This window comes from Stigmatopora nigra, chromosome 7 (assembly GCF_051989575.1).
Source record: "Stigmatopora nigra isolate UIUO_SnigA chromosome 7, RoL_Snig_1.1, whole genome shotgun sequence".
NCBI lineage: Eukaryota > Metazoa > Chordata > Actinopteri > Syngnathiformes > Syngnathidae > Stigmatopora > Stigmatopora nigra.
In genome coordinates, this window is record NC_135514.1 from 7,054,305 (window position 1) to 7,068,115 (window position 13,811).

At 39.2% G+C, this 13,811-nt stretch overlaps 2 protein-coding genes across 2 annotated transcripts; both read left to right on the forward strand.

Annotated features, from left to right (window-relative positions):
- The first annotated feature begins 2,236 nt into the window (after positions 1-2,236).
- Positions 2,237-9,524, forward strand: LOC144199957 (uncharacterized). Its single transcript, XM_077721864.1, has 15 exons — positions 2,237-2,316; positions 3,147-4,517; positions 4,593-4,724; positions 4,823-6,958; positions 7,031-7,153; positions 7,238-7,381; positions 7,469-7,588; positions 7,668-7,823; positions 7,900-8,012; positions 8,093-8,225; positions 8,300-8,451; positions 8,569-8,665; positions 8,776-8,937; positions 9,012-9,175; positions 9,268-9,524. Exons 2-15 carry the CDS (start codon positions 3,242-3,244, stop codon positions 9,364-9,366), a joined length of 5,007 nt encoding a protein of 1,668 aa, XP_077577990.1. The 5' UTR covers positions 2,237-2,316; positions 3,147-3,241; the 3' UTR covers positions 9,367-9,524.
- A 499-nt stretch (positions 9,525-10,023) lies between these two features.
- cyp21a2 (cytochrome P450, family 21, subfamily A, polypeptide 2) lies at positions 10,024-13,628 on the forward strand. Its single transcript, XM_077720755.1, has 12 exons — positions 10,024-10,245; positions 10,710-10,832; positions 10,929-11,018; positions 11,300-11,454; positions 11,558-11,653; positions 11,752-11,862; positions 11,953-12,039; positions 12,369-12,440; positions 12,521-12,634; positions 12,707-12,873; positions 13,003-13,106; positions 13,175-13,628. The coding sequence occupies exons 1-12, from the start codon at positions 10,125-10,127 to the stop codon at positions 13,420-13,422; spliced, it is 1,488 nt and encodes a 495-aa protein (XP_077576881.1). The 5' UTR covers positions 10,024-10,124; the 3' UTR covers positions 13,423-13,628.
- The last annotated feature ends 183 nt before the right edge of the window (positions 13,629-13,811 follow it).

Sequence of the window (13,811 nt, forward strand, 5' to 3'; positions counted from 1 at the left end):
ATGGCCTTCCATATCTAAAGCAGCATTGCAGTAAAAATGGCGTCATTATGTAAAGACTAGTACCACACTACCTTGCCAAGTGAAGGCTATGTATAAATAATACCCAGATCAGTTGTTCTTATCTTGAGTTTGTCTCAAATGGGCTCATATTTTGTGGAAAAATGTCTGACAATAGTTTGAAAAAAGAAATACTATGTAGTGTTCTCCAAGTCATAGAAGAAAATGACCATCCTGATTATTATGAGAACAAAGTCTAAAACATCCCAACAAAAAAAAACTGATTTTGCTTGTATCGAGATGTGTTTGTACTGATGAAATTTGTAAAAACGTCACAGTTTAGCTGGGTAATTTCTTTGCAGGGGATGTGCCTGATATTTTCAGCCACACATTGTAAAACCACATTCTGCTTGTGTTATAACAAACAGTATGGCTTTATGGTAAAAGAGTAGCACATTATGAGGCTGAAAACACAACAACAACCTCAACATATGCGTCACAGTTCTCGGATAGAACCTGTGTGTGGAGTTTCTCAGTGTACTCAGCTTCCTCCCACACTCCCAAAACATTGAAGACTCTAAATAGTGCAGAGGTGTGAATGAGAATGTGAGTCCTCTTTTTTCTAAGTATAAGCTATGAATGGCCATCAGGCATGTATCACCTATTGTGGATAAATAGATGAAACAGTCTCCTGGTCCTGTCAACTGCCTTTCACCCGAAGTCAGCTGGGATAAGCTCCAGCAACCCTTGCAACCCTTACGAGGATGCTCGGCACGGAAGATGAAAGAGTTCAATCTTTCTTAACTTTTTATTGGGTGCATTACAACATGCTGTGTAAAGCCGAATTTACTTTTTGAATGCGCTCAATGGTCATGTCTGTTTTATCAACAGGTTTGCTTGCATGTGGGAATAGTTGGACATGTTGCACCTCTGCAGAAGTCACTGACACCCGTCCGGTTTAACTTGTCTTCATGTGGTTTACAAAAGGGGGAATGTGGGTGGCCATTTTGGTCCAAGATGCAGAGTCTCCACAGAGCATTCCTTAAAAAGTGCTGGATATTTGGTCTCTTACATAACTGTGGCGTAGTTACATCTCATTAATGCCAACAGACGGCCGATTCATATTGCGAGAAGGTTGCTGTCCCCCCAGAGTGCCCTCTGAATGCGTGCAGTGTTATGTTAGGTATTTCAGCTGAATCATGACTCTAACACCGGACATTCACTAAATCAATATCGTGTATATGGATGGCGTACATGTGTGCGCGCTTGTGTATTTGTGTAACTCATGCCACATCATGCTCTTGCACCCTATATATATAAATATATTAAATTATCTTTTTATATATATATATATATATATATATATATATATATATATATATATATATATATATATATATATATATATATATATATATATATATATATATATATATATATATATATATATATATATATATATATATATATATATATATATATATATATATATATATATATATATATATATATATATATATATATATATATATATATATATATATATATATATATATATATATATATATATATATATATATATATATATATATATACACACACACACACATTATAAATGATTGTTATTCCCCTTATTAATTAAAACACTAAAATTGTGACGCGTCACAAAAGTCTAAAATGTACTACAAAGTGGACGGCTTTCTGGCGCTGTCAGTTCATAAGTTAATGCACGTGTGCATATCATGTTTCAGCACGGATAGATGCTCGTATGCTTGTCATTCATTTTAAGAATTTTAGAAAAAAAATCTTATTATTTTCTCTAATTTGTGTGTGTTTCTCACATCTTTCATACAAAATTGGGACACTGATCAATTGTGCAAGGTTTAGCTGGTACTTGTGTGAGGATTGTGGAATTAATTTGAGAATTTACATTTAAAGGTATCCTCTACTTAGAACATTTTCAAGTTAAAAACAAAGTTCTGGAACCAAATAATTTAATATATATGATGTAAACATAAATGCTTCAGTTCTGAATTACATTAGAGAGGGCCCCAATTCAGAGATTACAATACCAAAAAAATCATGTATAAAAAATTTAAGTCGGTGGAAATTTACCTATTTTTTTGTCAAGTTCAAATATTTTCAATGGTGGTTATGGGAGTGGGACCACTGAGAGGAGGAGTTGGGGGACAAGAGTGGGGGTCCCTTAAGTAGGAGCGAACTTTATCCCTTGCCACTTTTCTTTTTCTAGTCTGTGTACCACTTTACAATCAAATGGATGGAGAAAAATAAAGATACGATAGAAAAAACATCAATCAGGTATGTGCCTTTATTTTTATGTATTAATGTATTTTAGCTGTCAATCTGCATTCTACTGGTGAAATCTTGCATATAATGTGTGGACATACTTTGTGGATGACCATTAACAAATTTGGCAGAAATCAACATGGAATTCATATATTTTTTGCTACTACACCAATGTTTTGTACTAAGCCATTACGGTTATACTGGTCTTTTTTGGAATACTTCAAAATAAATAAATAAATAAAAATCTTTCCAAATTTGCAAAATACAATGTAATTGAAAATGGGGCTCTTCAGTGAGGTCAACTTCTTTTAAGAAGTGCATGCTCTTAATCCCTGAAGACAAAATGTAGGTCATTGTGTATTGTAGTTTTTTGTCCTACTTTAGATATTAACAAATATTTCATTGATTGCGGTCAACGTTATAACCTATATGTGTGATTTTTATTATTTGTGGTTGCCAAGGTTTGTGTAAGCTTCTGTAAAGTGAGATGCATACAATGTGCCACAGTTCTATACAGTCACACTCTGTTAGTCTTTCACTTGGTTTCACCATCCAACTTCCTTCCTGCTCAAAAACATCTAGGTTGGTCTGGCCAAGCAGATGAATTAACTATTATGGATGATGGTCAGAACACAGTCCCATTTTGTCAGCAAGTGTTTACTTTAGACTATATTTGAAAAAGCAATATTAGTTTTAATAAAAGGTGCGTTTAATAATAAGCTCTTATTCATTGATTTTTTTTCATAATCATGAATGAAAGAAAGAAGCATGTATGCCGATCAAAATATTCAATCTGTCTATCAACTGAAAATAACTGATGAATCATTTTCTTTTCTTTATAGGTAAAAGCTGGACCATCCCCTCATAAGGAGTTCATAGTCTTGAGGATAACATACAGAAAGACTTTCCAAAGTCAATCTGTGTTTACTGACTCAAAATGTTGTTTACACTAGGACTTCTCCTCCTTCTGACCCCATTCGCCTCACTTCAAACCACCACCAATCAGAAGAAAAATGCCACAGGAAATACGTTGACTAAAACCAACGGGGCTTTAACTGTACCAAAAACCAACCCTACTTCCATCAAACTGACCAGTCGGCCCACTCTAAATCTAAACACCAATCAAACCGTTTTACCTACTCCTCTCCCCAACCAAAAACCCCCAGTGATAAACGCGACAGCGAGCACCAGAACCAGAAAAGACAAGCCCATAGTGTCAGTTACTAAAACAAGCTTAGGTAAATCCACAACAGCTGGTGATATAAAGGTTACAAAGGACAATTCTGGACCTACTGGAACCCTGAATAATCAGCCAACATCCACAAGGTCAGCATCAGTCAACAGCACTAAAACTACTAAAGATAAACTTCAAGTTTTTGTAAATCAGACTGCATCAGAGAAATTTCCTTCGGCCACGAATGGAAAGATTGCCAAAGTTAAGCCTGGCCCAACTGGAGTTCAAAATATTCAGTCGATATCCACAAAGTTAGCCGGTGGAACCAACAAAATCAACTCTGAACCCTCTGCTAATCAGACTGTTGTAGAGAAATCTCCCTCCGCTGCAGAAGTAAAAAACCATAAAGAAAAGCCAACACACACAGTCAAGATTACTCTTTCAACTCCAACTAAGGCATCAACCACCAATGGTTCTGTAGCTGTCAAAGAGAAGACCATGGGCTCCGATCATCAGACTGGAGCAGTTAAAGATTTGAAGAACTCCAAAGTTAAGTCAAATTCAACAGTTCATACTCCTACACATTCTAAGGTTTCTGCAGCAAATACATCAGCAATTGCAAAACCCCAGCCCACGGCCTTTGCTGATCCTTCTATTGTGGCCAAATCTCCCTCTAACGGCGATGTGAAGAACACAAAAGACAAACCTCAGCTCAAAGACCAAAATGCACATGAGATTTCTGTTGTCAAGGATAGCGCATTAGCTGCAGCAAATCAGCCATCTGTAAATAAGGCTCCCAGTAATACCAAATTAAAGACTGCCAGTGCACAGCCACTCAATGTGGGCATAACCAAGGACTGTGAATCAAGCAACACTAAAGTGCATGAAGTGAGCCTGAAACCTGGTACTCCACTGGTAATGACACACAAGATTAATTTGATGCCCGGTGCCTGTGCTGGAAACTGTGAGAGCGAGATAGGTGACCTTAAAGGACGCTTAGCCAAGCTCGAGAGAGAAATGTCTCTGCTGAAGGACAAATGTAAGGTTATTTCTCTAGACTTTTATGGTATCTTTGCATTTTCATGTAAAACAATTTGATTTGTCCCCTTCCCAGGTCCATGTTCTGCAAATTGTCCAAATGATTGTAACGGCAATGGAGAATGTCAAAAAGGAAAATGCTTCTGCCAGGATGGTTTCATGGGCCCAGATTGCAGAAACTGTGCTCACGGAGCAGCATGCCAAAAAAGTAAGTGCTTGTTTCATTGACTAAGTGCATAAACAAGACTAGATGCAATGACCTTAAGTAAAACTTCTAATAATGACCCATTTGCTCTGTAATTCCAGAAGAAACCAAAGGGATAATAAAAGCAAATATCAACACAAAAGTCCAAAGTGTGAACAAAGATTTAACCACTATCAAGGAAAACACACAGAACACAACAAAAATCGGAGAACAGTTGCAAATGGAGAAAAAGGATCAGAAAAAGCAGTATGATGCCAAGGAGAGAGACATTAAATCGAAGTTAGCCACTACTGCTAAATTACCTCTTGCAAAGGTACAAATTAACCCAGATGCTTCTGTTAAGAAATTGACAATAGAAAGTTCCACAAAGACAACCGTTGGCCAACTTTTCCTGAAGCATCAAGGCAGAAAGCACGAGGAAGCCAGAAAAGGTCAGGCTGTGGTGTTGGCTTCAAAAACCATGGCGTCTAAACTTGCCAAGGAAGGAACTCCAGGGAGACCATATTCAAAATCTGACCATCTCAAAGATGAACCTCAAGTTAATGTAACCCAGGCTGATGTCACAACTTCAAATGGAACAACAAAACTTGTAAGAATTCTTAGCAGGAATGTTGCAACAAACAAAACATTAGCCCAAAAGCACACCAAGGACCAATCCACAGTCATTGAAAAGCATTCATCTGAACCATCAGAATCAGGACAAATTAGAAAGGTTAAGGCTGATGGAAAAACTGGAAAACAGATAAGTACCACAAACCTGCCTTCTGTTGAAAATGTAAATAGAGAAACTACCAAACATGGAAAAGGGAAAAATTTGATAACAGATGGTAAAGCTTTCCACAATTCTGCATCAGTGGTTCATGACAGAAAACTCAATGTAAGCAAGACTGTCAAGGACAAGGATGCAGCAACATTGCCCTCTGTCAATATTGGAAACACAGATGCCAGCAAGACCGCGAGAGGAAGGGATACTGTAAAAGTTCATTCTGTTGATGCCAAGACTGAACAAGGCAGACATACTACCACTGTACAGACTGACAATAACAGAAAGAAAGATGGAAGTAGTTCGGGTAAAGTCAAAACGACTCAAACCTTTCACCAAAAGACTGGACAAGACAGGCATACTTCAACCGTGCACACGGTTGATCGTAAGATTCAACAAGGCAAACAGATTACAACAACAAATTACCCCATTGACAGAAACACAGATCAGAGGAAAACTGGAAAAGGGAAAGATACCGTAGGAGAGCATTCTGTTAATGGCAAGACTGGACAAGGCAGTGTTATTGTGCAGTCTTCTAATAGGAAGAATGCACAGGGAAGACATACTGAAATTGTGCATTCATTTAATGGCAAGAATGGACAGGGTACGCATACTACAATTTTGGACTCTGATGTGGAAAGAAAAACAGATACCAGCAAGATTGCAACAGAAAGTGATACCATAGCAGTGCATTCTGTAGATGGCAAAACTGGGCAATTCATAGATTCCACAACGAGGCACAATGAAGGTGGCAAAACTGAACAAGGGAGAAGTACTCTGCACTCTGGTGATGGCAAGATTTTACAAGGCAAACATGCTACAACTGTCCATTCTGTTGACACTGATTCTCTCAAAACTGGACAAGGGAAGCAAATCACAACAGTGCACTCTGCTGATGGCAAAATTGGAAAAGGACACATTACAACTGTGGATTCCATCGATAACACGATGAAGAGCCAGGACACAGGGAACGGCTCTCTTACAGTCACTTCAGACAAATCTCGTGTTTCCCAAACCCAAACAAGTACCCAAGGCAGTTCTTTGAAAATTGTCACGAGGATAGGAGGATTAGGGTCTGTCAAGATTGTGAACATCTCATCCCACAGCTTTATCCTCTCATGGTCAGCACCACAAGGAATGTTCAAGAACTTCACAGTAATTAGAAGAGAGCCCCAAACAGATGCCGATGAAGAATATCAGGAGCTTGAAGAAGAGTTTTTGGAAGAAAACGATGCACATTTCTCAAAGAATACAATGGAGGTTCAGGTTCTGAAGGAGAGCACCTCCTCCTCATCAAGTAAAGTTGTTGCCTCAAGAAGAAAATCGGAAACCAAGAGGATCATGCTGGTTGTGCCTGGCAACGTACGATCAGTCGAATTCAGTAATCTCCGTACTAACACGCGCTATGTCCTGTACATATATGGTATAGCAGTGCACAAACGATCAAAGATTCACAAAGTTGTTGCAAATACAGGTAAAAGCATAATTCACACAATTATTACTAGAGTCTGTGAAATTTACTAAGTGCCTTATCTTTCTCATTCAGGTCCTGAGCCAGCCATTGATATGGTTTTCAGCAACATAACTGAGACCTCACTGGTGGTCTCTTGGACCAAACCAAAGTCAACAATCACAGGCTACATGGTCACCTACACTCACATTATCACGGGTGTGTTAAAAAGTGCAGAACCTGGAAATGAGTTCACTCTTGCAGTACCGTAATTGTTGTATTATTTGTGCTTTCCCTATCTAGGTGAGACCCATTCAATGAACCTGGACACCCAGCAGACTCATGTTGTTCTTTCAAAATTGTCTGCTGGATCATCCTACATAGTAACTGTTACTACAAAACAAGGCAAAGTCCAGAGTGATAGCCTTGTGTCCATTATTACCACAGGTACAACACAAGTTCCATTTACAAACTCTCCCACTGGAAAGTAATGCAAATTTTGTACAGTAACTGTATTTTCTTTCACATCTCCAGTACCAGCACCGCCAGCCCACCTCAAAGCTATCAATGTAACCGATACCAGAGCTGTGCTGCAATGGACTCCGAGCCTAGGCAAAGTAGACCGTTTCATTATCAGCTATGAGTCTTCCAAGAGTGAGTTCCAGAACTGCAGTAACTACAGTATCCATTCATTTTGAGTCCAAAATCAGCTAAGTGATTCTGCTTGCCACAGTGCCTAACGTGACTGTGACAGTGATGGTGTCTGGAAACTCACTGGAGCACCAACTGAGAGGCCTGCAGAGAGGCACTGTGTACACCGTCAAAGTCCTGAGCCAGAAGGACAGTCTTCAAAGTTTAGCCATTACAACATCTTTTACCACTGCCAATGGTTAGTACATGGTATACTACTGTAAGGGTTGAATCACGGCAGTTTAATATTTGGCTATTTGTTTATTCCTTTAAAGTCGTCAAAGCCAGCGAAGTGGGTGCTCGCTCTGCTATGATTGTTTGGAAAAGTTCTACTGTGGTTTATCACAGCTATAGATTGATCTACCAAGTGGTAGGAGAAGTAGCAATGGTGAGTCACAATCAGTCAATATTATTTCCAAACAAATACATGAATCCAAAAGATTTGTATTTTCTATTTGTTTATAATAGGAGCTAATCCTGGAGCCCACCATCACTGAGTATAAACTGACAGGGCTACTACCAATGTCACGCTATAATGTTCTAGTAGAAGGTGAGCGAGATGGACATTTCACATCCATTGTGACCACCGAGTTCATCACAGGTAAACCTGGAACCAGACTTGATCAATTCACTTCAGGAATCAGACTCTATCTTAACTCTACACCTATTTTATAGGGAAGCTGCGTTTCCCCTACCCAACTGAGTGTTCTCAGGAGCTGCTCAATGGAGCTCTTCAATCAGGGGAGGTCAACATCTACCCTCAAGGGAAGGAGGGCCCGGTCTTAAGAGTCTACTGCGACATGGAGACTGATGGAGGCGGCTGGACGGTTAAACACAATGACTCATTTAAACAACTTGACTAACAAAAGACATTAATACAAAATTTGTTTGTGTGTGTGTGTGTGTGTGTGTGTGTGTGTGGTGGGGGGGGATTTTCTTTTTAGGTATTCCAAAGAAGAGTGAATGGAAAGACAGATTTCTACCGAACCTGGAATGAATACACAGCTGGCTTTGGAAATCTCAGTGAAGAATTCTGGCTCGGTAGAGTACATTTAAAGCTTATTTGGATATTCCCAAATGAAACATAAATCCCACTTAGTGCTAAGGGAAGTATTAACACGTTTTTTTCTCTCCAACCTCCAAAAAAAAAGGAAATGAAATTCTGCATAACTTGACTAGCATTGGTCCCGTGAGTTTGAGAGTAGACCTGCGATCGGGAAATGAAACAGCTTACGCTCACTATGCCAACTTTTCCATTGATTCGGAGGAGAATGATTTTGCTCTTACAGTGTCTGGATACATAGGAACAGCAGGTAAAATATTTCACTTAAACATGCATCAATGAAGACAATTTCACTGTAGACAACATAAAATCCCTCCTGGACAGGTGACTCAATGAGGTATCACAATGGGCGTCCATTCTCAACCCGGGATAAGGACCCTGACTCTTTGGGGATCCACTGTTCTCGGGCCTACATGGGAGGCTGGTGGTATAAAAACTGCTACAAAACCAACCTCAATGGGCTTTATGGAATTAACACTAATAATCAGGTAAGGAAAACTGCTACTGGACCTTTTTTGGCTCTCTGTCTTTACCCATTCACAAAACAGAATTCAATGAGGCCGTGCTTCATCCCATACAGGGCATTATATGGATAGATTGGAAAGGTAAAGACTCGTCTATTCCTCTGACTGAGATGAAATTCAGGCCGTCCAAGTTCTCGCCTGCGACCCATGGCTAAGGATGATTAAGTTCTCAAGAAATCCAAATGAGGGAGGAGTCCATCACATCCAGTTCAACAGTTTTTTTTTAATTGCTTGTATTTTTTCATCTCACTACTGTAAATATGCACTGTTTCACTCAGTTTAAATAAATGTGGGTCTGATGTGGACTGACATCCTGTCAAGGGAAAATGAGTGTTTTGTGGATATTTTGGGTCATAAGAGCAAAAGAACAATGTGCCTTTTTTTGTGGTTTATTCTAGAATCATTTTGGCAGCAGACAGAAGACGAGTAAAAAACGGAGAGTCAAGAGTCTCTCTGTTGCTTTCCTCAGGCATAAAACAATCTCTTATCACAACGAGAATTGATGATCAGGCTCTTTGTTGAATAAAAATAGGTGATATGTAAATATTTTTTTATCTTTTCATGAATGGGTTTGGGTTATTAGCCCGAGAAAGTCAACATGCCCTGAAAAGTGACATGCGGGATGCAACCTTGAAGTCTCTGGGAGTGATAAGAGTGACAAATGGCTGTTGTGAGTCCTTTTCCCTCTGAAATATGACGTCATTAGCATGCAACAAGAATGTACACCGTTAATCTGTCCTGATGCCGAATGTCTGTTATCTGGTCCTTCGCCAGGACAGATTTTGAAACAAGAAAACATTTTGATGCCCTTGATACAAGCAGCGAAACAGACGATGAGCAATGCTTTTGGATCACTATAAATGAGGGAAATGATATTAGGGTTTCAAAGGAGAAGATTGTCACAGCAGAGATAATGTCGTCAGTCGAGTTGGTTGTGTTCAGTGCACTATTGCTGGTGTTTGCCACCCTGCAGAGTTTCTTCAAATCTGCTCTAAGAAAGAATTCGCCATCTCCCAGTGGAAAAACTCCGCCAGGTAACAATTATTACTTACTTGCTAATAAAATAGATGCATATCCCAAGCTTTGCATTATAATTGTTTTTAATCTGGGGAAACAGCAACAACAAAAAATCTCTAGTGATTTTTTAAAAATATTGTGTTATATTTTTTCAAATTAAAATTTAGGGCACCTTTTTTTTACACTAATTTTATTCTTACTCCTTTTAAATCACTAATAAATTGGCCAGTTTTTTGTTTGTTCTAGCAGCTTCAAGTGGAGTTCAACTTTCTTGCCAGTTTGTCATACACAAGACTTCAAATATACATGAAACAACATCCCTCTTAGACCTTGTTCTTTGCAAAAAATGTTTTTAAATAAAATATTAATAAAATAAAACAGGCTATTCTGTCTGAAACGTTTCCATCATCACCTAAAGCCCAGTGTTATGCATAAAGTGTGGTTAATTGATTTTGCTTTCCTCCTTCTTGCTCCAATCCAGGCCCACCAAGCCGTTTCCTCATTGGCAACATGATGGAGCTAACCCGAGACCACCTGCCAATTCACCTAACCCACCTTGCCCAAAACTATGGAAACATCTACCAGCTAAAATGTGGAAACACTCGTAATTACCAGTTTTTTTCTTGTTATTTTCCCTAGGTGTGACTTAATATTATTTTGGTTTAATACACACAGTAAACCCATCTATCCTTTTCTGCAGGAATTGTAGTTCTGAACAGCAGTGAGGTCATTAAAGAAGCATTGGTGAAGAAATGGTCAGACTTTGCTGGGAGGCCTATTTCATTTACAGGTGATTTTACAATCATTGCAATATCAAAAATCTGATTCATCTTGGCAGTGGTGAGATTTTGTGTTCACCATATCTGTGTTTGACTATCAGTTGTAACATTTTTGACATGTCATTTCAAAACTCTAAAGTTATCCGAATGTATAGATGTGAGTAGGAAAGATTATATGGCTCGACAATGTTAAGATGCCCCCCTTCTCTTACCTGAAAATCCTCATGGATCAACTCCAGCTCTGCAGGCATGGTTCAATTTGTGACTGTGGCAAGTGACCATCATTTCACAGGAAATATCGTGTCTGGCGGAGGGCGATCGATTTCTCTGGGGGACTACAATGATGAGTGGCGGGCCCATCGTCGCCTAGTCCATGGCGCTTTGCTGCGATGCTGCCATCAATCTTTGCACGAGGTGATTGAAAAGCAGGCGACACATCTCTGCCAGGTGAGAGAAAACCATAGAACAGATCTTAGCTGATGATTGTGAACTCAATTGTTCCAAATTTTTTGAAGAAACATTAGGCAATCTATAAATCGATCCTTTGCAGGTGCTGAAGGCATATCAAGGCAGTGCTGTTGATCTGTCGGAGGATTTCACAGTGGCAGCTAGTAATGTGATTACCACATTAACTTTTGGAAAGGAAGTGAGTTTGACTCATGTAAAGCATGAGATTGTGACATATTAAGGTGCTGAGTTCCATTTATAACCATGATTCTTTCTGTAATTGGTCAATTGTTTCAGTATGACAAGAGTTCTTCAGAGCTGCAGGAGTTACACAACTGTCTGAATGAAATTGTTGCTCTATGGGGGTCTTCTTGGATTTCTGCACTGGACTCTTTCCCCTTTCTGAGAGTTTGTTCCAAAATAATAGTGAAAAAGTCAGTACATCTGTAATTTTCCAAAATAACATTTTAATGGATAATGTCATCTTTTCTCCTTAAGAAATTCCCCAACCCTGTCTTTTCCCGTCTCATGCGAGAGGTGAGGAAGAGAGACAACATCATACGCAAACACCTCAATCAATACAAGGTCAGTGCACCCCTGCGACCCTAGTGAGGATAAGCGGTTCAAAAAATGAATGAATGATCAAAACCTACTATTCATTATTCCGCCTGTCGCGGTACGCAAATGACAAACAGGAACATAGTCATTTTTTGTAGTAAATAACAAGTTGAACAAAACCTAAATGAGTAAGTAATGAATTGAGAATATTTTAACTGCTCCTTCAAATGTAGGAATTATTTTTTGTTTAGCCTTTTAAAATTTCAGCAAGTTAACTAGCTATTGGGACAAAATTATTGATTCTTGTAGATTTTAATACCCTTAACTAAACAGTTGTCTTGATTTGTCTCATTCAGTCACAAGAAAATCCACCAAAAGGCACCATCGCAGGCAGCTTTCTCGAAGGACACAACACAGAAAACGAAGTGGTTGGTAATCGTGACACTATTTGGCCGAAACACATACTACATACTTTTAACTTCCTTGTTGTTGCTGTGTTGGGATGTAGCCACTGACAGGTATCCATGCTCACATGGCCACTGTGGACCTTCTCATCGGAGGAACAGAGACCACCGCAGCTTGGCTTAACTGGACTATCGCATTCCTCTTGCACCGACCGGAGGTCAAATTTTAACCTTCCTCGTTGCCTACATATTGTAGTGTTAAATCTCACCTGACCAACTGTGACCAACAGGTACAGACTCAGGTCTACCAGGAGCTGTGCACAGTATCAGAAGGTCACTATCCCAAATACAGTGAGAGGCACAAACTTCCCATCCTCAGCGCCCTCGTCAACGAAGTGCTCCGACTGAGGCCCGTTGCTCCTCTGGCTGTACCGCACAGAACAATCCGAGACAGCAGGTCACCACAAAGTTATCAAAAAAAATCTACATAAATATATGTATATATGCACATTTATTAGCTCTGATCCTGTTGACTTTGAAAAGTTTAATCAACAAAATAAATGGATTGTACTATATGTCAATGTAGTATTGCAGGTTATTTCATCCCCAAGAACACAGTGATCATCCCTAACATCTTTGGAGCTCACCACAATCCTTCAGTCTGGACAGAACCTCACAGCTTCAAACCAGGTATACATTGAAATGTTATTATATTGTATTAACTTATTCTCACATAATGGTTGCACATTGTCTTTCAGAACGTTTCCTGGAGGGAGGAGGAGCCTCCCCTAGAGCCCTGATCCCTTTTGGAGGGGGGGCCCGCCTTTGTCTCGGGGAGTCAGTGGCCAAAATGGAGCTTTTTCTCTTCATGGCATATTTGCTGAGAGATTTTCACTTCTTACCCGCCGATGCATGTCTGCCCGACCTGAGGGGCATCGCTAGTGTTGTACTTAAGGTCAAGGCCTACAAAGTGATTGCATGCCTACGACCTGATCCCAACAAATAACACATTGAACTACACTAATGGATTTTAAAAATTGTAAAAATGTATATTTGATAAAAATGACCATATAGCTATGTGTACCATGGATGCTTATATAAATGCAATGTGGCATTGAGTCTCTATGAACGATTTTGCTTTGGTTTCTCTTGTATCTATACATCTATATTTATATACAATAAATATGTCAGTACATTGATTTGAAAGAACAATTGATGAAAATTCATTCATTCATTTTCCATACCGATTATTCTCACAAGGGACGCCGGGGGTGCCTAACCCGGCCAACCATGGGCAGCACGCAGGGGACACCTTGAATTGATAAATTCATGAAATGTTTTATTTAATTTAATACTAATAAAGTATCAAAATATTGAGCCTATCAGCATGGCACT

Bases quoted from the DNA above. Each gene is read 5' to 3' on its own strand.
- LOC144199957 (XM_077721864.1), top strand. From the start codon at position 3,242: ATGTTGTTTACACTAGGACTTCTCCTCCTTCTGACCCCATTCGCCTCA. The intron at 8,226-8,299 runs GTAAACCTGGAA...CCTATTTTATAG, and splicing joins GACCACCGAGTTCATCACAG to GGAAGCTGCGTTTCCCCTAC. The intron at 9,176-9,267 runs GTAAGGAAAACT...CATCCCATACAG, and splicing joins GAATTAACACTAATAATCAG to GGCATTATATGGATAGATTG.
- cyp21a2 (XM_077720755.1), top strand. From the start codon at position 10,125: ATGTCGTCAGTCGAGTTGGTTGTGTTCAGTGCACTATTGCTGGTGTTT. The intron at 11,455-11,557 runs GTGAGAGAAAAC...GATCCTTTGCAG, and splicing joins AGGCGACACATCTCTGCCAG to GTGCTGAAGGCATATCAAGG. The intron at 12,441-12,520 runs GTTGGTAATCGT...GTTGGGATGTAG, and splicing joins ACAACACAGAAAACGAAGTG to CCACTGACAGGTATCCATGC.